Source organism: Pseudonaja textilis, chromosome Z (assembly GCF_049901715.1).
Source record: "Pseudonaja textilis isolate UNSWEBS1 chromosome Z, rPseTex1.2, whole genome shotgun sequence".
In the NCBI taxonomy this organism is placed as follows: domain Eukaryota; kingdom Metazoa; phylum Chordata; class Lepidosauria; order Squamata; family Elapidae; genus Pseudonaja; species Pseudonaja textilis.
Window position 1 is genome coordinate 64,736,745 of NC_142008.1, and position 27,422 is coordinate 64,764,166.

At 37.9% G+C, this 27,422-nt stretch overlaps 2 protein-coding genes across 2 annotated transcripts in view; one reads left to right on the forward strand and one right to left on the reverse strand.

Moving 5' to 3' along the window:
• The window catches only part of BMPER (BMP binding endothelial regulator), a 534,092-nt gene extending 529,180 nt beyond the window's left edge, over positions 1-4,912 (forward strand). Inside the window, exons 13-14 of the mRNA XM_087918003.1 lie at positions 1,104-1,234; positions 3,985-4,912. Of these exons, the coding sequence (XP_087774129.1) occupies positions 1,104-1,234; positions 3,985-4,166 (313 nt within the window). The 3' untranslated portion in view covers positions 4,167-4,912. The remainder of the gene's footprint in view (positions 1-1,103; positions 1,235-3,984) is intronic.
• An 8,964-nt stretch (positions 4,913-13,876) lies between these two features.
• FANCD2OS (FANCD2 opposite strand) lies at positions 13,877-14,407 on the reverse strand. Its single transcript, XM_026702226.1, has one exon. The coding sequence runs from the start codon at positions 14,405-14,407 to the stop codon at positions 13,877-13,879; it is 531 nt and encodes a 176-aa protein (XP_026558011.1).
• Positions 14,408-27,422: the final 13,015 nt, after the last annotated feature.

Genomic DNA, 27,422 nt, shown 5'->3' on the forward strand with positions numbered 1-27,422 from the left:
ATCTTAATGGATTGTTTTCTTAACAACTTATACTTCCTTCCTCTTGTCTTCTGCACAAACCAATGTGGGACTAAATAGATGTTGATTTGAGTCTTTATGTCAGATTATATAGAGTTTAGATAATGATGATGGCAATGATGACAGGTGGGCATGACTTTTGTGGACTAAAGGGCACAATCATGCTTCCTGTGACATATCAAGGTCACATCTAAATGATAGCAGGCCGAGGTTTCAATTATTTAGGATACATTAAAGTAGTAAAATAGGCATCTTCATTGTCTTAATTTTGCTACTAATCAAAACCATTTATGGGCATCCCTTGTTGCCAGGCAATAATTACATCTCTGCATTGGTTATCAGTATTCTTCTGGGTGCCATGCAAGATGCTGGCAGTCTCCTATAAAACCTTTCAAGGCATGGGGCTGTGTAATTTGCAGAACCTTTATTCCCTTGATTGTTTGATCCATTCCAGCAGAGGAAACAAATACCGATCCTGTCAATCAAGAGGCATCATCTGGTAGGATTCAGGAAACAAGCTTTTTCTGTCATGGTACTTGCCCTTTGGGAACATTATCCCCTGGAAATTAGAACAACCTCAGCCCTGCTGGCTTTCTACAATACCTCTGCCTCTTTGTGTATGGAAGCTGGATGGTCAGAGCCTATGAAATGATTGTTTTAATTGTCATTGTATTGCTTTTTACCTTGGCTGCGGGTTATGTATTTTATTTTACTATTGTTTGTGTTTTTAAGTGCTGTTAGCTGCCCAGAGTCATCATGCCAAGTGGGATGGCCCAATTTAATAAAATAAAAATAGTATTCTTTTTTATTGTGAATATTTGAATGTGAAAGTTTATACCCTTAATTGTTTCTGAGATCACACATACTCTTAGTTTATGTAATCACTGAGTAATCTAGATAAATAAAATAAATTAGTATCACCACTATGAGAGTTCCATTAACCATTAAGTTTATAAACCATTTATCGAAGCAAGATTAATGTCCATGAATGCAGGAATTCATAGGAGGAATTTGCTGTGATGGTTGCTATACATTTCTAAAAATTGGACTCTGACGGATCCTGTTCACTCCCTTCTGTCTTGCAGATCCTGTGTGACAGATATGTGTGAGTGCCCAGTTCATAAAAACTGCTATTGTGAGTCATTTCTAGCCTATGCCAGAGCTTGTCAAAGAGAAGGTCTGAAGGTCCATTGGAAACCTGAAGAAAATTGTGCTGGTAAGGAATTCACCATTTCATGCATTACAGCATGGAGGGTAAAGGAAGCTTGGGAAACACAGCTTTTGCTCTGCTTCCCCTTTCTTTACTTCATATTGTATGCACACCAAGTCTGTTGAATGGAGTAGCGGTTAGTGGAAGGACCGCAAAGTTGCAGGCTGGAATTTTTCTGGCTAATTAATAACATTTCCTGCTCTGCTTCTAGCTCATATGGAAATATAAATAATAAATCTGCCTTCATCGGAAGAGGAAAAAATAAATAAATAAATATTGCCTAATGTACTGATCCTGCTAATAATTTAAGTTCAAGTGTTTGTAGTTATGCTGACAGGTGCAACATTGCTTTTAAAATCCTAGGTAGAGTGCAAAAGACACTTATTTTATGCTTGCCCAAATGCCAGGATTAATTGTAACATATCCAACATTCACAGAGTGGCTTAACTAACACAGCTATGTCTTCATACCTCTGCTTCTGCCCTTGAGTTTACTAAAATAATTCACATGCATTCACACTCACATTTTAAACTTCTGATCTCATGCTAATATTTAAAGCAAAGGAGTGGAAGCAATAAAACAAATGACTGCATAATATTTGAAGTAGGAAGCAGAAGACAGATGTACACATGAGGCAAAAGGTCTGGTTTTAGTCTTGGATGAATTGCTAAATTTATATTTTTGTTATTAGTCATAGTCTTAAGAAACAAAGTACCAAAAGGTGAACTAAACAGGAATACAGGAACAGCAAAGTTCAGAAGAATTATCCAAGCATAGAAAGAAAGGCAGATGCAAAGGGCAATAAAGCACCTGCATTTATAAAAACTATGAATATTTTCCTTTGGAAGACCTTGGAATTGAACAAAAGAAATACAAGATGAATGAAAAGAAAATTCTGTGAGTCTACCATAAACTTGATTTTTTAAAAGGAATACAAGTATAGCTATGTTATTAATCTGCTACAGCAAAAAAAAAATCAGTCTTAAGACTTACAGTACTAGAAATTTGTGGCCCTTATATAGGTTTTTCTTCCATTCAATATTATATATATAATATATAATATACCTATATACTTATATACTTATATAGGTATTTCTTCCATTCAACTAGTAGAAATATTTGAGTAGCCCCTAAGGGGAACACAAATATATATAGATCATATCAAGTATAAATATAATGTTCATGATAAATAAGTACAACAGGACCCGTATTTTAATAGGATAGGTGCTTTCTACATGTGTTGAATTTCCATCCTTTCCAGGCTGCAAAGTCAATGTCTGAGCTAGAGATTTGGAGAAATACAGTCTTACATACTACAGTATGTTGTACCAAGCATTCCATAATTATTTAAGTCAAAATCTCTTTCCATAATTATTTAAGTCAAAATCTGTTTCCATAATTATTTAAGTCAAAATCGCTTTAGGAAGACAGACCATGAGAGAAAAGAAAATGAAACAGGTAGGAAAAAGAGGAAAGAATCTGTTTTGTTTGGCTATATGCTCTTTCAGCCTATGCCATTCTAGCCTCTGCCTTCAAGTTTCAAGATTTCACATTGAAAATAAGTGTCATTGGGCTGAAAAAGGTTCTCCAGCCATTGTCTTAGCCATTATCTTAATTGGTATTACATCCATAAAAGAAAAAAGGAATTCAGCTGAGGTTCTGCTTAGTGTTGGACCAGTTTGTTTAACTCCAGTTGCTACATTGCTCTTTAAATAATGGTCATTGGTTCAATCTATCCTTTATATTCAATTTTCTCTGCATAAAAGTATAATAAACAAAACATCTACATAAAATATAATCAACAAAATCTCCTATCCCTTTTGAATGGTGGACTTTTTGGCAAGTGCAGAGTTTATTATTCGGGTGAATTGGGTTGAGCATTTATCTATAACAAGGAAAATATTATTCCCTTTCAGATATGTTTGAGAGACAGAAAGCAATATTTATTTTACACACCATAACCTTATTCCAACATAGGTTGCTGTAAAATAAAATAATGATAAAAAAAAATAAAAAATAGTAAAATAAAAATAATGATAAAGTTTATATGTTTCATTGTTGCCACTCTTGCTGACAGTCTGTTCTTGGGATTCTAGACTCAGGCTTCCAAAAGCTGCCATCTAGACTTAATATGCAGCAGATCATTCCTATTGAACTGTAAAAGAGGCATTTTAAAGAATTCTCCCCTCCCCTACCTTCCAAAACGCAGAGGATTAGGAGATCCTCAAAGACAGCTTGAATGCTATGGATTATGTGGGCTTTATGAGACTTCCGAGACTTCTCTCTTTCAAGACAGAGTTTGGATTCAACCCAGCATTTTAAGAATGCAACACTTTCTCTCCTTATTCCAGTGATACCTTTTAATTCTTTTGTGAAAAATACACTGTAATGTTTCCAAAGAGAAAGTTGGAGATTAATAGAAGATGCTGTAATGATATTTACCATGTATTGTAACATAATCAGCACCAAGAAAATAAAGAAGGCAGTTGATACTGAGACACATTCAAATCTTAACACTGTCAGTTATTGTGAGATTGTCAAAATAACACTGTGAGATTGTCATATTCTATGAAAAAAATGCTTTCAGCTGGGGTATTTTGAAAATGTCACCTCTTCTTTTATTATTCTACTAATAATTGTAATGACTAGTTATAGTATTCCTGACTGTAATTTCCATGGATCTGGTTTGAGGATGACTAACTGTAAATCCAACCAAGTAGATGCTGTGAAATTCATATCTTTGAAATGTCTTCCAGGAACCCAATGTAAACATGGTGCAGTTTATAACACATGTGGTCCTGGTTGTGTAAAGACTTGTGCCAACTGGAATGAGATTGGTCCCTGCAATAAACCCTGTGTTGCAGGATGCCACTGTCCTGCCAACTTAGTTCACCACCAAGGAAGATGCATCAAACCCACTATCTGTCCACAGCGGTGACATTCGCTTTCACTCCAAGGATACTGAACTTGATATCTTGAGTCCCTTTTAAAGCTCATAGCCAATACGGACTGCAGAGTCTGTTGGCAGATCTTACAAAACTCTCTTCCAAAGAGAAGAGGAAAAGGAAATGTGTGTGTCTATGAATGTATATGTCTATATGAAAATTTACATCAATACAAGCATACTGTATATGCAATTGTATATATACTGTATATATGTAAGAGTAAGAATGTATGTGTGTGTACACGCATACGTGCAGGCAAAAAGAAAAAAAATTGCCATATCGATTAGCATCAATGAACTAAAGGAAATGATATCCATCCACATTGTGTGAAGGACTGAAGCCCAAAAACCATTCTTAAATCTAGCTGTCATAGCATGACCTTACTATGTGGTCATGCTATGCCACTTCAGCAAGAGACTATCCCTCATTCCTCTGGGTTTTTGCATCATTTATATCAATCATAGGACAAATTATTATTATATGTATATATTTTTCCATTATGTATTAATATTTATCTACTCCTAGGCTGTAGATCATGTGAATCTTTTGTGAAACTCAACCAGACATTCAGTGACAAGAAAGTAGCTGCTGGAGAACTCAATTTTTTTTTCAAGTCTTTTCATGTTCCAATCTAAGATTTGGCTAAATTTTAGATTGATCCTGGACTTACTAATACTTTCCTCTGCAGATGTTTTGGATAATAGTTGAAGCATCTTAATAAAGAAAACTTGACAACGCATATTATGCTTCATCACCTCATTTAAATGTTGCCACAGGCATGTGTGATAAGGATGGTAAATATGTGTGTGTGCGTGTGTGTGTGTAATCAAGGTGTCTGTCAGCCATGTTCATGCTGTCTGCTGGAGAGAAAGAAAAAAATCTTGGAGGGCCTGTCATCATCTTCCTGTTGCTACTTAAATGGGAGATTACCAAAATATTCCAGGAATATAGTCTAATTTGGAAACATTATGGAAAAGGGAAATGATAAATAATTTCATTATCAGTGCAAAGAAAGGTACATGCATGTGTCAATAGCTGAGCTTGATTTGGAATCATCTTTAGCTTGATGTTGGCAGAAGGGAATAAACTTCAACTTTAATCCCAACTTTCTTTGAAATCAGTTAATCTTTTGAACTTGAGACATTATGCAAAGGAAAGCACTCACACTGGATGGGCTTCTGTTGTCAACAGTGTTCATAAGAATGTGTATGTGGGGTAATGGTGATGATGAATGTGATCCCCTTTCCTTTGCCTTTTTTACTGCCTCATTTCCATTTCCAGACATTGTTCTTTCCTGCACCATGACTGACTCCCATGAATTCATTTACTAGTAAACAGCTATTCATAAAAAAGAATACTCCGCCAGAAATTCTGATGATATCATTATATTGTCTTAGAAAGTCTGCTAAGATGACTGAAAGTTGTTACAGGCATACACAGGTTCAAGAGTAATGATTTTACAGTCCTTCTTCATCAGTTAGGGGAAACAATAGATATTTAGAAGCAGAGCTGGAGTAGTTTTCTTTTTTTTTTAAACAAGTTTTATTGATTTTACAAACAAACAAACAAAACAAAACATCATTAAACATTAAAAACATAAAACCTCTTTCCATTGTAAATCTTTACAAGGTAGGTAACACGTTGCTTTATATCACATACTTATAATTTATCCCATTTCCATATAAACATGTAAATTCCCTTTACCAAATTCCACATTGTTTCTCTTTAATCATTATTCAATCATATTTCCTTTCTAATTTATCTGCTATTCAATCATCACATTTATATTTTCCTCTGGCTTGTTTATAATTGTTCTCATCTAGTCTTCCTCCGAGATTTTATTATTTAATTCTTAATTGAACACACACACATAAGACATAAACATAAAAACATAAAACTTTCTTTTAGAAAGTAACTTGGCCCCAGATTACCTCTTTTTGTATGGACTTCAATTGAATTCATGCTCTTCTTATATACCATTACCTATCTTGTTTACCATTCTATATCTATTATATAACTCCTCTCCACTTTTGCCTCGTCTTAATTCTGTTTTATATATTTAATCTTGCTTTAAAAAAAAAAAAATTATATCTTTTGTCCATTTCTCCATTTACATCTGTCTCATTTCCAATATAAAAAAGAATAGTTTGCCCTGGAATCACTAATCAGAGTATGATGCCTTTCTATCATTCCCCTAAATTAAAATTTAAAATAACACCTAAATCCCAATCAGATTCTGCTTAGTACATTCTACTATTTCAGAAAGCAATACTACAATAATAAATCCATAACAGTCAACACATTAATCCATTAAACTCTATATTTAAACTAATATTTTAAACATTTCCTTCAGTATTTTATTAAAACTTAAAATCATTCATTAAACATTTTAAAGTTATACCTTAATATTTTAGTCTTTTATTAGATCTTAAAAACTTCTGATTATCTACTTATAATACAAATACCACTATTACAATACTCATGTGTACTTTGCAGAACCCCCCTTTTTTTAAGAAAATAAAACCCATACATTACCCATTATCCCTAAAAAAAAAATTCTTTTCTCCATCTTGTTTTATACCTTTGTAACCTTTTCCCCCCTTTTCCCTTTCCTTCTTAGCCCGCCTAAACTTTTTGCCCCCTCCTCTCCAAACCTCTGCCTTCTTGGTTTCCCTTTCTGTTGCATTCCTCTTTCCTTTTGCTTTCTAGCATTCTGTTGTTTTTGCATCTTCTTTTTCTCTTTCATAAATATTTTTATTTCTTAAGTCCTTCCTTTTCGCTCCTCTCTTTCTCCTTTCTTTCTTAGTCACACCATTTAGTTCATTAAAAATGGCTTCTTCCTCGGCTTCTTCCAGCTGTTGTTTAATTTGCTGACACATGACAAGCGCCATATCTAGGAAACAAAGGGCTTCTCCCATAACATCTTTGCCTTCTTTCCTTATTTTTAAATATTGTTTTTTTAGTTCATCAAGAGATAGAGCCATTTTAAACTGTTTCTTCTTCTTTTCTGTATCCTACTCTTATTATTAAGCCAATCAGTTATTTCCAAACTTAAAACAGTTCCCAAAAGTCCCAAAATCCCGTAATCATCAAACAGTCCAGGCAGAGTACAAACTTCTTCTTTTACAATTTCTCTTCTAGGGGTGAAATCAAATTAGGGAAAGAAAAAACATCCAGTCTGTGCTTTAAATCTTTTTAGAATCAATTTCTATTCTCTTTATCTTCAAGGCATCTCCTCCAGCAAAGTCTTAGAGTAAAAAAAATTTTTTTCCAAGCCTCTCCCTTCCCACTTATAACAAAGGAGTTTAGGTTTTACCTTCTATCAAAAGGCAGGTTTTCCTTGTCCATTTGTTAATTACATAAGGGAGGGAGAGTAACTTTCCCTTTTCATCACTTTTCTTCGCTGCTGAAAACATCAATCAGGAACATTATAGCATCCAGAAAAAAGCCAATACTTTCCCAGGTGTTGAATATGTCCTTAAGGTCCCAGTTCGACCAAGAAAAAACTTTCGTTTTAAAACTCCTTCTTCTCCTCCTGCACATTCTTTATCCAGTTGCTGGCTTCTTTATGGCGGCCATTAAGACCACCGCTCCACCGTCTTGAGAGAGAAGGGGTTGTGCCGGCTGGGGAGGGGGTTTGCGATACCTCTCAACCCTGTCCGGATCCCCCCTTTCTTCAGCTGCCCCAACAGGGCAGCCTTAGCCTCAAATCCGTCAGAATCGGAGGCACCAGGCGGCTAGCACAGCAGGGATCGTGGAGAAAAGCGGGAATCCCTGCTGTCACCGGCCGACAAACCGGAAACCCAGAGCTGGAGTAGTTTTCTTGCCTTTATTAAAAGTGCCTGAAGAGATCTTGGCTTTCAGACCTACATTTTTTATGCTGATCTGTTACCAGAAATGGAAGAATAAACTTTGCATTTGAATAATTAACTTCCCATTAAAAAAGACAAATTAGTCTTTTTATTTAAAAAAATTAAACACATCTATCTGTATATGTTTAATATCCTTTGAAAATATTAAAAAATAAGGAAAATAATAACTTAGTTAAGTCAATTGATTTAATTAGATTGTTTTTCAATGGCTATCTTCAGGTTAGAAAAATATTAGTTTATCCCTTGCATAGATTCAGTCACTGGGAAAGAAGGGGAGCCGGGAATGAGAAATCTGTATAATCTGTGTTACAGTTAGGATATAAAAGGTTTATGGCTTACAAAGGGCATGGATTGGCTGAAAATTCTGGTATCTCAGTACATCAAGATAACAACAAATTGGAGAATTCAGCCTTTATATATTAGACCTATAGGGTATGTGTATGGGGAGGGCAGGGGCTAACATACTGTACATAGTGTTTTATTTTGAATTCTGGGGAATTCACTTATCAATTGCAAGAACACTGGATTTTAAAAGATATTTAATGTTTTCAAACATGAAGTTTCATTTTATAAGCTGTCTCTTATTAAGAAGGTGCTAAACCATACAATTTTCTTTGAATGCCGAAAGACACATTATTATTTAAAACTATTTTCCCTTAGTGAAAATAAACCCACTGTTTTCTTTCAAAATGTTATTCAGGTAAAAGTGAATTGCTTCCACACTGTATTCACTGGTTGTAAATGGTCCTACAGTAAGGGTCTGTTTACCCCTGTTATCTTTTTAATTAAAAAAAAAATTATTTAGTAGGAAGTATCATCCAAAGCTTGATGAAAGCTTCTTTTGTTTCATGAACTTTTCAAATGGCTTTAATATAATCCAAATATGCTTTCTCCTGAAGTTTTCCTCTGCCAATATAACTGTTTTGAATTCTCTTTCAAAAACCTTTAACATGAAAAAAAAATCAAGCAAATTATCCACTAAAGGGAGAAGACAGCAAGAAAATAACAGGCAGCAGAGCTGTTTAACTCATTCTTTGCATTGGTCTTTACACAAAAAGTAACTATATAGCCCAACCTACCAAGAACATGACTGTAAAAGACAGACTAGAAATAAAGGTTAAAATAGGCAAAAAAAATGTTTTTTAAGAGAACACCTGCCTGATCTTGATGAATACAAATCACCTGGACCTGATGGATTACATCCCTGAATTCTAAAGGAGCTGGCAGAGGTCATCTCAGAACCACTGTACCACATCTTTCAAAAATCCTGGAGGACTGGGAAACTATCAGAGGTCTGGAAAAGAGCTGATGTGGTTCCCATCTCACACACACCCAAAAGGGGGGAGGGGAATACCCAGGAAACTACAGACCAATCAGCCAAACACCAATACCCAAGAAGATACTGGAAAAGATAATAAAAAAACAGATCTGCCCTGGTAAAACATCAGATAAATCTAAATGTACAGGAAGATCTGGCCCGCCTACCAGACATCTGGAAACTAGCCCTTATCAACAAATGAGTCCCAGCCACGAAAACCAACACTGGACCCAAAACAACATTTGACACCACCACCATTCTCCCTCACCAGACTCAAATCCAAACCCTTCTATAGACGAAAGACAACCACCATCCAGAAACTAGACCATGGCTGCATGACCAGCTGCCACACACCCTGACCCCCAAACCAAACAAACGGACACACGCCATGAACAAATATCCAGGCCTCAAACTTAGAGCCAAACCAAAAGCCAGAACATCACAGCCACCTGCTCAGGATATCACATCACAGAACTCAGGAGGTTACACCACAAAACCTCAGGATGTTGCAACACAGCCAACAACCCAGGAGATTACAGTGCAAGAGCCAGGATGTCACAACAATAGAACTCAGACGGTCATCACACAGCCCATTACCCAGGTCGTTACAACACAGGAGGCTGATAGACACACAGCCAATATCTCAGCCACACATGTTCTTATGAAAAAGCCAGCCAATCTGCAAACATCAACTCCATCAACCAATCAAGAAATGACAACACAACCAACCTCCCCACCAGTATATATAGGGAGACGGCAGCTCTGATCATGCTTTGCTCACACAAGCACAAAGCCAAAAGCACCAGCCTGAAGATGGCGAGTGGGACCTCATCGAAACATTGCCAAGATGCTCTCAATCTTATATGGGAAAATATCTGAACACGCCAAGACCTGCATACCTGTACCAGTGAAAATCTACAAATATATACATATACATATACATATACATACACATACATACATACATACATACATACATACATACATACATATATTGATTTGTCTGTTTTAAATGTATGTCAAATAATTTTTTTTCCTAGAATAAATAATAATAAAAAAAGATCTGCCAAGATCTAGAAATGAGTAAAGTAATAACTAGTAGTCAGAATGGGTTTGTTAAAAACAGATCATGCCAAACCAATCTTATTTATTCTTCAGCATAGTGACTAAAATAGTAGACCTGTCAGCCTTCAAGATTTTCTTCCTTTGCTTTGCATCTTTTGGCTGTCATAAGTAATGGGGGGAGGAGGGGGGAACATGGTTATGGGAAGCAAGCTAGAGGTTTTACAAAACAGAATTGTATAAGTTGGGAGAGGAAGTTTCTTGCTTAGGTTTCTATCTTATGCTATGCGCAGCTGCAGCTCTTTATCAAAATATGTCAAGGTCAACGGACAGAGGCCTCATCATCACCTGGAGATGCCCACATGATGTTATACACAACTTTTTATTGGATGGACAAATTGAACTATTGTGGGTGGGAATGTTGCCGTCACTTTGTATATGTGATTTATGTGCTCATTTTCTCAGATTCAGAATTCTTTTGTTGATACCACTTGATTTCCAGTGAAACATATCTTTTCTCTAATTAATGGAGTCTAAGTATTTCTTTCTTGGATTTTGAATGGAGCACCATCTGACAAGACCAGCGAAATACTGTGGACATAATATACTTAGACTTCAGCAAGTCATTCGACAAAGTAAACCACAACCTACTTCTTGGTAACCTGGAAAAAAGTGGGATAGATAGCAGTGCCATCAGATGGATTTGTAACTGGCTGAAAACTACTCAGTGAGCAGTTCTTAATGGTACTACAGTATGTCTATTGTAAGCAGTGGGGTACCACAGTGTTCTGTCTTAGGCCCAGTACTCTTCAACATCTTCATAAATGGGGCCATAGAATGGGAACTTACCAAATTTGCAGATGATACTAAGCTGGCAGGAATAGCCAACATCCTAGATGATAGGCTCAAGATCCAGATGGACCTTGACAGTCTTGAACACAATATGCAATTCAATGTAGAAAAAAATAAAGTCTTACAGTTAGTCAAAAACCAAAAGCACACATGTAGACTGGGTGAAATCAGGCTAATTAGCAGTAATTACATGTGCCCCCCTCGCACCTCATTTTCACCCTTCATGGCCTCCTGTAGGACTCTGCCAGCTGAAAAATGGCCTGAAAACAGGCCCCCAAAATGGCCCAAAACTAGGCTCAAAATGGGCCAAAATGGGCCAACAACGGGCCAAAAAACTGGGGCTGAAAAGGGCAAAAAAATGGCCAGCAGAGTGCTGCTGGAGGACATGGAGGGTAAAAACGAGGTGCTATTAAGAAATGTGTTCCAACAAAAAATCATAGCATAGAATTATGGAGATTTTTTCATGTAGCAGTATCTCTTTGGGGAAGAAAGACCTTACAAATGGTTTACATTGTTCATATAACTGAAAATCTTATTACTTCAATTCAAAGCAGCAACATTGTGTTCATTTTTGTCAAAATGTAGCCATTTATTAGTAAACAGAAAAATCAAGATTGTTTATAGCAGTGATGATAACCTTTTCAGCACTGTGTGCCCAAAGCGCCTGCGCACATCTCCAAAATGCAATGCATTCCACATGTCCTCCATGCATGTGCCCTGCCCCCCATGTACATGTGTGCACTCCACACACACGCAGCCCTCCCCAGCATGCACCCCACACCTGCGCATGCATGGCAGAGACCCAAAGACCAGATAGCTGGTGACAGGCATGCGTGTGCATGTGTGGCAGAGCTGAGCTGGAGTAACACCTCACATGCCCACAGAGAGGGCTCTGTGTGCCACCTTCGGCAAACATGCCATAGGTTCGCCATCATGGGTATATAGCATACTGAGAATAAAATACCTTTGAAATATATTTTGGGAATTGTTAATATAAATTGAGTCCAGGTTAAATTAGTCACACTGTTAATTTGAAATCAATTAAAAAACTGGTCAACATCATCACTAATTTAGCTGTATTTGTTACAAGAGGCTTAATTGCCAAGCAATTGAAATTAAACCCATAGACTTCATCTATAAATGATAAATATAGCATGTGGAATTTTTAAATAAAATAAAATATTTTTTATTTAAATCATTAAATAAAAGAGTTCATTTGCTGCATAAATGAATCAAAGCAATTTAACTCAAATCTGCAATGCAATATATTGCAGAATTACTGTATATAGATCTGCTGTATAAGCTTTATACAGTTTATACAGATCTATTGTATACAGATCTGCTGTATAAACTTTGTTGTTATCACAAAGCACTATGGTTGATATTTCATTGTTCAGCTTGCTTTAATGTGATCACGATAACTTTTCAATTTGGGTATGATGTGGCTTTCAATGTTATATTTCAAATTTTTCAAATTATCTGAAAAACATTTTTTTAAAGGCAAACGGCTTAGATTGCATTAATTTTCATCACCAAGAGATGAAAATAGAGCGTATTGGCTTGGGAATGGGAGTTTCATTTTGTTTTAAATTGTGAACTTCATATAAGTTTTAGTTGATATATGCTTTTTCCTTGGAGAAAATGATTCATGTTTCTGTTTTTAACAACTGTAACACAGGAAGGATTTTTTATATCAAACATCTATGTTGAGTAGGAAAGACTTAGATATTATAAGATATAATTAATATTTCATTTAGACTTTCCCACAGATTCCCTCCATTATGTACCCTATATTTGTTATTTTGAAATTGGTTTTTACCCTTGATTCATTCCTGGTTTAAGGAAAGATTGACATAGTTCACATTTATTTTCCATTTTGTTCATGTAACAATGCTATCTTAAAGTTTAAAACATGCAATATCTTGACAAATTATGTGTTTTTACAATGTTTAAAATATGACGAAACATTTTATAAAGGCAACTACCTGATATTTTATTATACAGATTGAAATGATATATGGGTACTGGGCAGCCTGTGGAAAACCTTTTCTTTTTCACTGAGTGGGCACATAAATCTCAGACTCTGAAGACCATCTCTCAGGGAGAATGGATGAAACTTGTTTCATTTGAACTTCAGTGTTTGGACCCTTTAAAGCTTTTTTAATATATAATTGTCATCCATTTCATTTTTGAGCCAGTAAGGGAGGCTGGGTTTTTTTTTTTTGTTTGGTAAATGTTCTTTTGTAATCTTTTCTTCACAAAAAGAAGAGGAACAATAAGATTGGTTTCTTCTGTCTATAAACAATCTGAGTTTTTATGTTCTTCTGGATTTTTGCCAGATTGATATTGTCAAATGAAATGCTTACTTTGTTCAGTGAAACTGGGTTTAGGAGTAAAAAGAAAGTAGTTATTTCAGGAAATAGAATGACTTCTAAGAAACATAAGTGTTGAAGAAAAAATGATCAATTCCAGGAAATACGTTGAAGGCTGAATCCAATGAGATGATTTTTCTGAAGTAAAAGGGAATGCAGATATGTGCATGAGACAATTTCTCTTGCAGTCAAGGATCCAGTTTATCCTAATTTTGCTTAGGTAAGTTTCAGCGGGAATGTTGTAAGGCAAAGGCACATTTTTTGTAGGCAGCATAAAGTAAGAGAATAGCACGCAGCATTTGTCGACACATGGCCATAGCCATGTGCACTTGTGGTTCATGGAGGCCATGAGGTCTACGTTGCTGGGGACTTATCACTTGACAGAAGGCTGAGCGCTCTGAAACCCTCAATGAGCCAGTCCAGTGGGGAGGCTGTGCAGTCACTAGATGCCCAAAGACCGAGTCAAGTCCTATAAGCCTCACTGCCTGTGGTTTGTGCACAGCCCTATTGCATGCCCTAGATTCTCCTGCCAATTGGGAGGCTAATGGTTGCTTCATCCCAGTCTTAGCACTAGACTCCAGCACAAGACTCAGTCCCTGGAAGCAAAGTTGCACTTCCAAATCAGTGGCAGTGGCTAGGCTTTGCCCTCCCCGGAAAGGGTGTTTAGTGCTGCTGGGTCTGGGCACAGCACCCCGCAGCCATTGCAGAGATTCATCCAACGGGGACCAAGGTGCCCACAGCTGGTATCCATTGGCCATGATCAGCACTTCCTAGTTGCTGCTGACCTGCTTTGCCCAGGATCCTATGGCATGTTTCCTTTGCTTTGTGCCCTTGGCAACCTATTATGAGTAAGTGTATACCTTAGAACATACATACAGAATCAGTGTTCCACTAGCTCCTCCTCCCTGTGCTAAGGAATGGTGTGCTCTATTGAGTGGCTATAACCATGATCCTTTCTTAGAAATAAAGTCTTCAACCTGCAATGACAGAGGGATCTTGCATGTAGATTGGGGAAAAGGGAACTTTCATGGCTTCTGCCATCCTCTGGCTATCTTCTTTGCTAATCTGCCTAGAGGAATTATTTATTTTATTTATTTATTTTATTTGTCAATCGCTTACAAGATAATAGGTATAGGTATAAAGATGAGTAAGAATACAGGATATAGGTACAAATAAATGGGGACAATAGGACAGGGACGGTAGGCACGATGGTGCACTTATGCATTTTATAATCCATATTTAGCAGGGATATTGGTCTATAATTTCTAAGATTTGTCTGATCATTATTTTCTTTGGTGATGGTTGTAATCATTGCTTCATTCCAGGATTGTGGGACTTTTGCCTTATCTAAGACAGCATTAAATATTTTAGGCAACCTATTACCTAATTATCTTGTTGACTCTTATATAATTCCGCAGAAAGCCCATCTGGTCCTGATGCCTTGCTATTTTTTTTTTTATTTATCACCCAAATTAAAACTTCTTCTAATCTCATTTTTTCATTTAGCATATTTTTATTTTCTTCCGAGATTTTTGGAAGTTCTGCTTTCTTTAAGCATTTTATCGCTTTTTCTTCTATTGGGGTAGTCTTCTTCATTGTACAATTTCTTATAGAATTTCTGGGTTATATTTTTTCTTCTTCTTCTTGATAACACAGCTCCCCCTGCTCATTTTGTAATTTGTAATCCACCTTTTCTATTTTATTTATTTATTTATTTGATTTGTCAATCACTTACAAGTTAATAGGTATAGGTATAAAGATGAGTAAGAATACAGGAAATAGGTACAAATAAATGGGAACAATAGGACAGGGATGGTAGGCACGATGGTGCACTTATGCATGCCCCTTACAGACCTCTTAGGAATGAGGTGAGGTTGAAAGTGGTTAGCTTGAGGTTAAAGGAGTGGGTTAGAGGATGTAACAACAGAGTCAGGTAGTGAATTCCAGGCACTGACCACTCTGTTGCTGAAGTCGTATTTTCTGCAATCGAGTTTGAAGTGATTTACACTGAGTTTGTATCTGTTGTGTGCTCTTGTATTGTTGTGGTTGAAGCTGAAGTAGTCATTGACTGGTAGGACATTGTAGCAAATAATTTTGTGTGCTACGCTTAAGTCTAACCATAGACAGCATAGTTCAAGGTTGTCCAAGTCCAAAATCTCAAGCCTGCTGATATACAGTATTTTGTTGCAAGCAGAGGAGTGTAGTACTCTTCTCGTGAAATATTTCTGGACTTGCTCAATTGTATTAATGTCCAATATGCAGCTCAGATTCCAGACTGATGAGCTGTATTCGAGTATTGGTCTGGCAAAACTTTTGTATGTTCTAATTAGCAATTCAATATTTCCAGAGGAGAAGCTTCACAAGATTAGATTTACAACTCTTAATGCCTTTTTGGCAATACTGTTACAATGAGCTCTGGCACTTAGGTCATTTGATATGAGAACTCCAAGATCCTGACACAGTGAGAATCATCAACGAGGTCATATCCACCTAGTTTGTATTTGGTGAACTGATTTTTTTTACCAATGTGTACAACAGAGCATTTGTTGGTCGAGATTTGGAGTTGCCAGATGTTTGACCATTCTGACACATAATCAAGGTTGCTTTGAAAGATAGTAGTATTGTCGGTGATGGTGAATAGTTTTACATCATCCACAAAGAGGACACAGTTGTTTATAAGGTGATCACAAAGTTCATTTATATAGAGTATAAAGAGGGTGGGTCCTAGAATGCTGCCTTGGGGGACACCGCTGTTAACTGGAGCAGGGTTTGAGATAGCGCTCCCTGTTTTTACGATTTGTTGCCTGTTTGACAGGAATGCAGTAATCCACTTATGAAGGGATCCGGAAATGCCATAAGAGTCTAGTTTTAACAGTAGTTTGTCATGTACCACTGAATCAAAGGCTTGGAGTCTATGTAAATTTTGTCTATAGCTTTACTCTGGTCAAGTAGTAGTCCATATGTTTTTGCAGTGAAGGAATTGAAGATTGCAGGACAATTTTTTCTTGAAACCAAATTGTTTTTTGGAGAGTAGGTTGTTTGACTGTAATGAATTGGTTAATGATTGATTCCATGACTTTGCATGTGACACAACACAGTGAGATTGGTCTGTAGTTTTCAACCTTATGGTCCTGGGGTCACCTTTTTTGAAGATAGGGCTGACCGTAGCTAAGGACCATAGGTTTGGTAAGGAACTGGTTCTGAATGATATCTCATATATAATGCTTAGGGATTCTGCTATGGCAGAGCACATAATCCATCAGGGCCAATAGATAGGGATGGTTTTAGGTTTTGTAGTGCCTTTTCTATGTTATCTTCTGTAAAATCAATATGTAGTAGGTTATTACATTTAGTTGTAGTACGTCTAGGAAATGTGGGGCATGAACCATTGCTGTTTACAAAGACTGAACTGAAGAATGTGTTGAAGAGATTGGCCTTAACAGTTTGATTGTTGCAGTCTTTCCCATTGGTCCTTTTAGGGGTGGAATGGTTTTTGAGTCTTTAAGTTTGGTGCTAACAAAATTGTAGAAGGCGCGGGTGGACTTTGTATGTAGGAGGTTTTCCTCTTGCTTGCAGTGGTAATTTGTGCATTCTGCCTTTATCTGTTGGCATAGGGTGTTTTATTGGTTTTTAAAGTTTGCTACGTAGCTAATTTTGTTTTTAAACCATAGCGAATATTTTCTGATTTCCTTATTGTTTCCTTATTCCTTATTTCCTTATTGCTATGGGTAATTTGTTTTTGTTTTTGGGGGGGGTTACTAATGGTACATACAGTTTAATAACTCTTCAAATAAGAATGGATTATAATGGTCTTCTGTGGTATTACAGCTAGAGAACAGAATGTGCCAATCAAGAGATGATAGGTCAGCATCTATGATATCATAGTTGGCTTTTTTGACGTTGTATTTTGGGGATCCATTATTATGATCCTCTTTGGGGGGGGGGGTGTAAATTGAGACAAAAGTTGATCATACTGTGGTCACTGTTTGAAAAGGGTTCTTGTATTTATAGGCCATATATTGAGTTTGAGCTGTTGCAGAAGATAAGGTTGAGGCAGTTATTGAGTCTAATGTAGTTAGTTACTAATTGATCCAGTCCCAATGTAGTAACAGCATTGTACTGGGTTGCATGTATGGTTTAGGATGTACATTCATTTAGGGTCCAATTTATAAGAGGTAGATTGAGGTCACCAAGGAAAAGGGTGAGGGCAAGAGGGAGCCCACCTTAGCAATGAAGCTAGCTTGCTTGCTTGAACTATGTCATAATCAGGGGCTCTGTAGCATAGTAAGAAGTGGATTGTGGTATTTAAGGACAGTTCACAGATGATGGTCTCTGGAAGAGCAAGTTCCTGTATAATTTGAATCTTTTTTAGATTTAGGGATTTTTTGTAGAAGATAGCAACTCCACCTGCTCTACGGATTTTGCAATCTGACCGATAAACATGATATTCGCTGACTGTGGTAATGGAGTCTGGAAAAGATGCATTTAACCATATCTCACAGACAAATATAATGTCAAATGTGGTTGTGCCTAATAAAATGAGGAATTCATGCATTTGGTTTGCGAGGCTTCTTGTGTTGAGTAGTTTGCATTTTAGATATGTAGTAGTAGGTCTGGAGGAAGTAAGTGGCGTGCATACCTAATGTTGGATGTTGGAGTGATGGTTATTGGGATGTAAGTTGAAGGTCTTGCTTTTGATACATTCTGTGCAGTAGTCAATGTATAGGTTAGTATTTCCTTGTTCATGGAGTCTTTTGAGCTCAGAGTGTAGTTCACAGGATCGTACACATTGCTGTAAGATTAGGTCAATTATGTAAGGTGAGGTTAATTATGGAACTATCCATAAAATACAGTGCTAGAACTGCAGATGAAAAGGCAAAGTTGGTGAAAATGTTTTTGCTTTCTGTGGCATTTTGCACTTGGGAACATAGTGAGTAAAAACATTCTTCGTTCAGGATTAGGATGAAAGGATTAAAGCATACAAAGAGTGTACCTAACTCGACTTTTGATTCCCTGCTGAGCTGAGCTCCATTGTAACTTAGTGTGCCAACTGCAAAGATAAAACCTCTAGGCTAAACTGAAAAGTAGCCTCTTAAAATGTGTATTCTCAACAATGTGAGATAGCACCCCCTAACAAAGCTCTGGGCTATATGCCAGAAAATGTATTCCTTTCCCTTTTCTGGGGTTCTTTGTTTTCAGAGCTCTGAAAAAATCATGAGGTTTGCATGAACTAATGGATATGAAATTATGTTTCTAACACTATGACAATCTATGCAAGCTGTGTAAAGCTATAAGAACTTTGAGAAAAAGGGTTTTTTTTTGTGGCAGCTGCAGCTATGGCTTTTGTGGCTTTTGCTTTTTCTCTCTCTGCCTTGCTGTTTAAGGTTGGAGACTAAAAGGTCACCCAGTTTTGCTTTCTGATCAGAAATAAAGCTGATTATCAGTTGCCTCATGTTCAGAGATTCATTGGGTTTATCAGATTCTGAGCTGCACTCCAAAACCTTACAAGAAAATAAAAAGATCTAACACTTCTATATCTTAATCTCTAAACAACAGCACATTCCTACTTCTGTGTGCATTTTAAGAAAAATAGAAACATGCAAATTAAAGGCATTTTCAGTCTGACTTTGCACATTCAGGCTCATTGCTTACATTTTTAATTTTTTAAATTTTAATCACTTAATTACTTAAAGTAATTACTTTAAGTACTTGAAGCTAAACTACCTAATACATGGACAGAAGTGAACATTACATTAATACCAAAAGATGATGTAGATTTGACACAAAAAAATAGAGACCAGTATCTTTATTAAATGTGGACTATAAAATCTTTACTTAATAATAGCAGAGAGATTGAAAAAAAATTCTGATTGAATTTATCCCTCCAGAACAAAGTGGTTTCTTACCAAAAAGACAAATAAAACACAATTTAAGGATTATCTTAGGTACATTGGAATACTACAAAATGCATCCAGGAAAACAAATGGCATGAATCTTTTTAGATGCACAGAAAGCCTTTGATAATATATGCTGGCAATTTATGACACATCAACTAAATTATATGGATTTTGGAGAAAAATTTATAAATGTAATTAAGATGATATATTATAACAAACAATTAAAGTAATTATAAATGGGGACTACACAGAAAATTTCAATATAAAGAAAGGAACAAAACAAGGAGGTCCGTTATTGCCCTTACTATTTATATTGACTTTGGAAGTCTTGAACAGGAATATTAGACAAGATCCAGAAATTAAAGAAATGGAAATAAGAGGAAAGATATAAATTGCAAGCATTTGCAGATGATTTGTTATTTATTGTTGAAGAACCACTGGAGACAATCCCTAAACTATTTAAAAAGATAGAGGAGTTTGGAGAGATAGCAGGATTGAAAATAAATAGGGGAAAAAAACTAAAGTTATAATCAAAAACCTTACACAGAAACAAAAAGAATAATTGGCAGAAAAAGTGGACTTGCAAATAGTTAAGAAAGTTAAATACTTGGGAATATACCTAATAGCAAGATGTGCAACGATAAAAGAAGACAACTATATTCAATTTGGAAAAATTGAAAAATCTCCATCTATCAATGTTGGAAAGGATTGCTACTGTAAAAATGAATATCCTACCAAAATTGCTATTCCTGTTCTAAACAGCACCTATAAAAATGAAAAGAGATTCTTTGATGACATGAATAAACTGATCTTGAAATGTATCTAGCAAGGGAAAAAATCCTTAAATTTTCTTTAATTCTTTAATTCTTAAAAACTCTTTTTAGCGAGAAACCAAAATTTAGCAAGTAAAAAAAAAGTGAGAATTAAATTGAAAATGTTACAAGAATCTAAAATGAATTATCTGCAATATTAGTCAACCCGGAGAGGAAATTTTTTTTTCTCCTTTCAAAATTTCACTCTACCGAGGGGACTCTACAAAGATGTCTGAACATAGCAAGGAGAAAGGGGAAGCCGAATGCTGGGGAGAAACTTTAACAACTACCCAGTCAGAAACTGGCTTTGTGTGCCCCATCAAACACATCAAAGCTGCCTGAGAAAATTCCACGAAGCCCTGATTGTCTATAAGCATAGGAAAGAGAGACAGCTGGGATGGAAGAGCCAAGGGAGTAACCCTCATCTGTGATAACCATAAACCTGGGTGGAAAATGGAACTGGAAGCCCTTTTGAATCACGAAGAATGGATCGAGGAATCGCTGGCAGATAACCAACTGAAACAATAAATAAATTGCCTCTTGAGGGAAGCCTTGGAGGACCTCAATGTGCAGGAAGAACCAGGTTGCCATAGAAGGAGAGCGAGTGAACCAGAAATTGAGAGAACCCAAGCGGCCACCCTGATCCAGCTGAGGCTGATCAAGCAATGGACCAAGCTGGAGGACCAGCAGCTGTGCCATGTATCCAAACCCTTGCTGTTCCAGAGCACAGGATTAACCCTGGCCAACCTAGGGACCTTCAACTGCAGAGAAAGTTCCCACACTTGGGGGTGAAATTCTAAGGGGACCCCCAGAAATTGGGGTTTTTTTTCTGGTACAAGTCCTCACCAATATGCAAGAATGCGGGTGGAACTTCCCAACCCAGGGGCATGAGTGTGAGTCATCACCCCAGCCCTAGAAGGGGCAGACTCCAAATGGATGGTAACCCTCCACAACATTGACACCCCAGAGCTGATGAACCTTGATGATTCATGACAGCACTACACCATCGCTTCGATTGATTGAAAAGCCCACAACTGCATTAGGGTCATAAAGCAAGGCCGTTGCCCTGTAGCTGAATACACTGAGCAATTTTGTGACCTAGCCGGTTGAGTCAACTGGCTAGAGATATTCTAGTCTGCTAGTTCAAAGATGGACTCAACAATGACCTGTACACTGCCTGCCTGGCCCATGGGGCCCCTAACCTTCTGGATGAATGGTACCTGATGGCAGAGGAGGTGGAGATCAAGATGGCCTGTAACCAGTACCACAGTGGCAGGGTTGGGAGATGATCCCCACGCCAGGGGAAACAGGAGTTTTTCAAACCCCAAATCATCATGACTCCAAGACCATCTATCTGTTTTAAGTGTGGAAAGGAGGGACAAGATGCAGTGGAGTGCTGTTCAAAAACCCTGCCAGAAAACATACCACCCATTGGGAGGAAATCTGGAAAATCAAACCCCCAAGGAATAGAAACTACCCTGAGAAGCCAGGAAGCTGTGAGGTTTCGGTCCCCCTGAAACCCAGAGGAAGAATCTCCAATGCCTTGAGGAGACCTGAGCCAGTCCAGAAGTGATCTGGAAGATGATCCACTGGTAAGCGATACAGAATATCCCACAAGGGAATAGAGATGGACCCACAAAAAGTAAAAGCTGTTGTTGATTGGAAGCCACCCAAACTCTCACACAACTGCAAAACTTCCTGGGTTTTGCAATCTTTTACCATCAGTTCATTCTGGCTATTGCAAATATTGCCCTCCCTATCATGAGCTTGTTAAAAATGAAAAGGGAGGGAAACAAAGTCAAGGCAACCCCTTACCTGGATGATGGAATGCCAAGTGGCATTCAAAAAATTTAAACAACTATTCTCAGCAGAACCAATCCTGAAACATCCAAACCCTGAACAACCATTTGTCATCCAAGCAGATGCTAGCGATGTAGCAGTTGGAGTAGTTCTACTCCCCCCAAAAATGAATGTGGAAAATTGCAAGTATGTGCTTATACTTCCAAGAAAATGACAGAAACTGAGTAAAGATGGGCCATATGGGAGAAAGAGGCATACGATGGGCACTCCTCACATGGAGACACTTCCTAGAAGGGAACAAAATCTCCTTTGAAGTCTGGACTGATCATAAAAATCTAGAAGCCTCAAAGACTCCAAGTACGTTGGGGGCAATATTTTAAACATTTTAATTTCATTCTCAAGTATCTCCCAGGAGGAAAAACCTCTTGGCCGATGCCCTGTCTAGGAAACCCCAGTACGACAGCAATAAAGATTGAAGTTGTAAAACCCATGATCCAACTGGCCCAACTTGCAGCCGAAGTAATCACCTAAGCACAAGGGAAGAAAAAACCACTTGCTGACAATGCAACCACTTCCAAATTTAAGGAGGCACTACTTCAGGATGACTGGCTCCAGGCTAATAAAAATATTTGCTTACTCAAAGGCGATCTATCCTGGGTGGAAAACAAACTGTAGAGAATGGACCTCATGAAACGATGCTATGACTCAAAAATAGCTGGACACTTTGGATTTGTAAAAACCCTTTATCTTATAAAAACTCTGGTGGCCATCTCTCAAAAAAAGTCATTGAAAGTTATGTTGCTAGTTGTCCTATCTGCACAGCTGCAAAAAGAAGACAAGGGAAATCCTCTGGACTTTTACAAACAGTAGCAGAACCTTCATCTCCCTGGAGAGAAATCTCTATGGATTTTATAGTGGAGCTCCCGGAAAGTGCAGGAAACACTATTATTTGGGTTGTAATGGACCTTTTTTCAAAACAGGTTCATTTTGTACCCTGCCAAAAGATCCGAACAGCCAATGATGTTTTTAATACACATATATCGCCTCCATGGAGCTCCCCAATGGATTATCTCAGATAGGGGTGTACAATTCACTTCCACATTTTGGCGGGCATTTTTAAACCTATTAGGCTCCACCCAGGGGTTGAGCTCATTGAATCACCCCCAGACCAATGGCAGATCAGAATAATATTAGAACAATATTTAAGATGTTTTATTAATTACCTACGGGACAATTGGAATGACCTCCTTTCTTTTGCAGAGGTAGCATACAATAACTCGGTCCACAGTAGCACTGGTTTCACCCCATTCCAGGTAGCCACAGGACAAGAATTCAACCCCATGCCAGAGCTACCTACCAAGGAACCTGAAATTCCCCTCCCTTAAGGAGTGGATAAATAATTTGCAAACCACTTGGCCAGTGGTCAGACTAGCCTTACAAGAGGCTAGAGCAGCTTTTAAAGCTCAAACAGACAAAAAACGCTGTGATCCAAAACCATTCAAAGTATATATTTGTCTACAAAGTTCCTAAAATCACTGCAACCTTCTAAGAAACTGGGACCTAAATTCATTGGCCCATTTTCCATCTCCAGAATTATCTACTCTGCTATTGTAGAGCTCCTATCTCCAAGACACTTAGACAGGTTTATCCAGTATTTCACTGCAGCCTACTCAAACCAGAGATCATTTCAAAAATTAGACCCCCCCCCTTCCCACACCTCCAATTCCCATTATGGTACATGGGGAACAACATTTTGAAATTAAATATATCCTTGACTCATGCACCCACCATGGATCCACATAATATTTAGTACCTTGGAAACACTTTCCCTTCTCACAAAATGAGTAGGTAGCTAAACAGCTAAAAAGTCCCCACATTACTACAGAAGTTCCACCTGAAATACTCTCACAAACCACCCTAAGTTATACATGTAACACGTGTTTTATGTCTTCCAGGTGGATTTCTCATTTTTTTGAGGAGAGCAATTTGTCAGATCCATGTATCTGTCATTCTTCAATGGAAAAAGAAGGGGGGTGGATACAAGTAATCCTTTTTGATGTAACCTGAATATCAGGAGCATTTGGAGACTTCTCAAGACCCAGATGGTCCATTGAAGTTGGAAAGCAGGAAGACTGAGAAGGAAGAATTAAAGGAGTGACTCTCACTGAGACAGCCATGGTGGCTAACAGCAAGCTTGAGGAGGAGGAGGAGGAGGAAGGTGAAGAATCTGGCCATGTTGACCTACTGATGAAGCAATCCATGTGGTTCAGGATGAAGGCCTTCCAAATCCTGAAGGCACATTAACCCCATGGCACGGCTGCCACCAATGAATCCAGGAGGAGGACGATGGTGGCAAGTGTCAGGCTGGACTTCATGGTGGCAGCTTCAACAACCCCAATTGCTGTCACAGCAGCCATAGGCACAGTCTTGAGGGGGGCACTGGGTTGCTGCCTCAGTGGGAACTAGCCATATGAAAGCAAAGAGCCAGAAGATCCCATTCCTGGGCATGAAATTCAATGAGGACCTCCAACAGCTGGAATACTTTCTGGCCCACATACTGACATACATGCAAGAGTATGGGCTGAAAATTCCCACTGAAGGCATCAAAATGAGGTGCATCAGCCTGGCACTGGAGAAAGCAGCAGCCTGGTGGATTGTGACATTTCACAACATGAATATATCTGAACTAAGAAACTTTGATCGGTTCATAACAGTGCTTTGTCAGCAGTTTGAAGACCCTCTAGTTTAGTGGTCACCAACTGGTGGGCCGTGGCCCACTGGTGGGCCTTGAGAAAATTTTGGTGGGCCACAGAGAAATCTCGCCCCCAGAGCACCTCCCCAAAGCAATTAATCCAAGCTGCACAGAAACACAAGGCTGCGCCACCCACATGGCCTGCAGGAATGCTCCCCACCCACTCACTCCTTACTTGCCTGCTAAAATTTCTATTTTTCCTTTTCCCGACCATCATCTGTTCCTCTGTGCCGGGAGATTTAGATTAGCTAGGAAGCAGGAAATGATTGGATTTCTTGCTTTCTAGCTAGTCTTTAGATCTTTGACTCTGCTTCCCTTAAGACTGAAGGTTTGCTTGCAAGCAAATTCAGTGTAGACTCACGGCAAGCAAATTTGAGAGACTGAGCTAGCCGATGGCAGATAGATAGATCACTGAATGGATTCTGTGAGCAACTCAATCTGCCTGCTTTGCCTGATTTTGGGTAAAAATAGCTTTTTTATAAAAAAAATTCAATATTTACATACATGGTGTGTTGAGAGTTAATTTTGTGAGTTTGCTTGCTAGTAAATTTTAGGAGTTTGCTTGCAAGCAATTTTTTTGTGACAGACTGAGCTAGCCAATGGCAGATAGATAGATCTCTGAATGAATCTATGATTCTGTGAGCAACTCGATCTGCTTGCCTGCTTTGCCTGATTTTGGGTAAAAGTTGCTCTTTTTTAAAAATAAAAAAGTCAATATTTACATGCATGGTGTGTTGTGAGTTAATTTTGTGAGTTTGCTTGCTAGCCAATTTTATGAGTTTGCTTGCAAGCAAATTTTATGTGACAGATTGAGCTAGCCAATGGTAGATAAATAGATTTCTGAATGAATCTGTGATTCTGTGAGTAATTCAATCTGCCTGCCTGCTTTGCCTGCTTTTGGGTAAAAGCTGCTCTTTTTTATAAAAAAAAAATCAATATTTATATAAATATTTATAATATTTACACACAAGCCATGCCTAGCCAGTCACATGATCAAGCCACATCCACAAATTAGGCCATGCCCACAGAACCAGTTAGTGGTCCCTGGGATCTAAAATTATGAGTTTGGTGGTCCCTAAGGTCCAAAAGGTTGGCGACTCCTGCTCTAGCTGATAGTAAAGCCCTTGATCACATCAAAACTGTGCACCACAGCTTCAGAGCAGTGGCTGAATACACAAAAAAGTTTCATGACCTGTCATGTCAATTGAATGATTGGCAGAGGATATCCTCATCAGCTGCTTTAAGGATGGATTGAACAACAGTTTGTACAATGCTTGCATCTCAAGAGGAGCCCTGCAACCCTCCACAACTGGTATGTCCAAGCTGAAGAAGTGGAGGTTGACTAGGTGCATAACTAGTACTGCCCAGCTCAGCCATGGAAAATGTCACCACTGGAGAAAAGAGAGGTGATGAAACCACAAAACTGCAGCTACAGTCCAAGGCTTGCTTCAAATGTGCCCAAGAAGAGAACCGAGTGGCAGAGTGTCCAGCAAGAAAACTCCCCTAGGGCCTGTAGGGAAAGCCACCAAGGTGCCATAGCAGGCTAGAGAGACCACACAGAAGGAAGTGGAGGTTGAGAAGCAGAGCTGATGTCATGGCAATATGGTGGTGGCTTAGCGGAGCCACTAAGCCAGCCAAATATTCCCTGCCAGGAGAACCCCCCCAGGGGGATCAAAAGATATCCTGGAGAGTTGTCAAAGTTAGAGGGGATACTCCATGGATCACATGGAGTGAATATAGTAAAAACAGCAGAATACCTTAAACTATTGTGGATTATAAAATACAACTAGAAAGTGAATCAGAAGTTGGGTTTGTTTTGAGACTAAGTGGATGAGTTTTCTCTTTTGATTCTCTTTTTCTTTTTTGAATACTGGTTTTGGATTATAAATATTTAACAGCAAACTAAGATCTATAACATCTTGGGAATTTGGGGGGCCTTGTGGATTACAAATACTAACTATTGAGAGAAGAACATTTATAAGTTTCTTTTTACTTTTTGATTCCTGGTTTGGCTGGACATTGCAAATTAGGGTATTTTGTTATTTCCCCCAGCTCAACGCTTTGGGATGAAATGAAGCAAGTGAATTGAGAAATACAGTTCTTGGGGAATTCATGGGCCTTGTGGATTACAAATATTAACTACTGAGAGAAGAAGAAGGAAGAAAAACAACCAGTTGCGAAGAAGGACTGAGTGGGTGAATTATAAAAGTTATAACATTATGAAATTGGTGGGAAATTAGAAGGGAAACATGTGTTTTCTCCTTGATTTATTGAAATAGTGGGGTTGGACTTGGTTGGGGAGCAGGAGATTAGAGTGGTGTATTTTTCTAAATTAAGTTTTGACTACTTGATTAATAGATTTAAGTAGAATTAGCAAGTAATCCAAATCTAAGAAATTAGGAAAGAAAACAACATCTGCACCATCCCTCTACAACATTGTCTGAAGCATCAAGTCCATCAAATCAAAGGTCCATAGAAAGTATGCTGCAATCAAAAAAATCAAATTCATTTC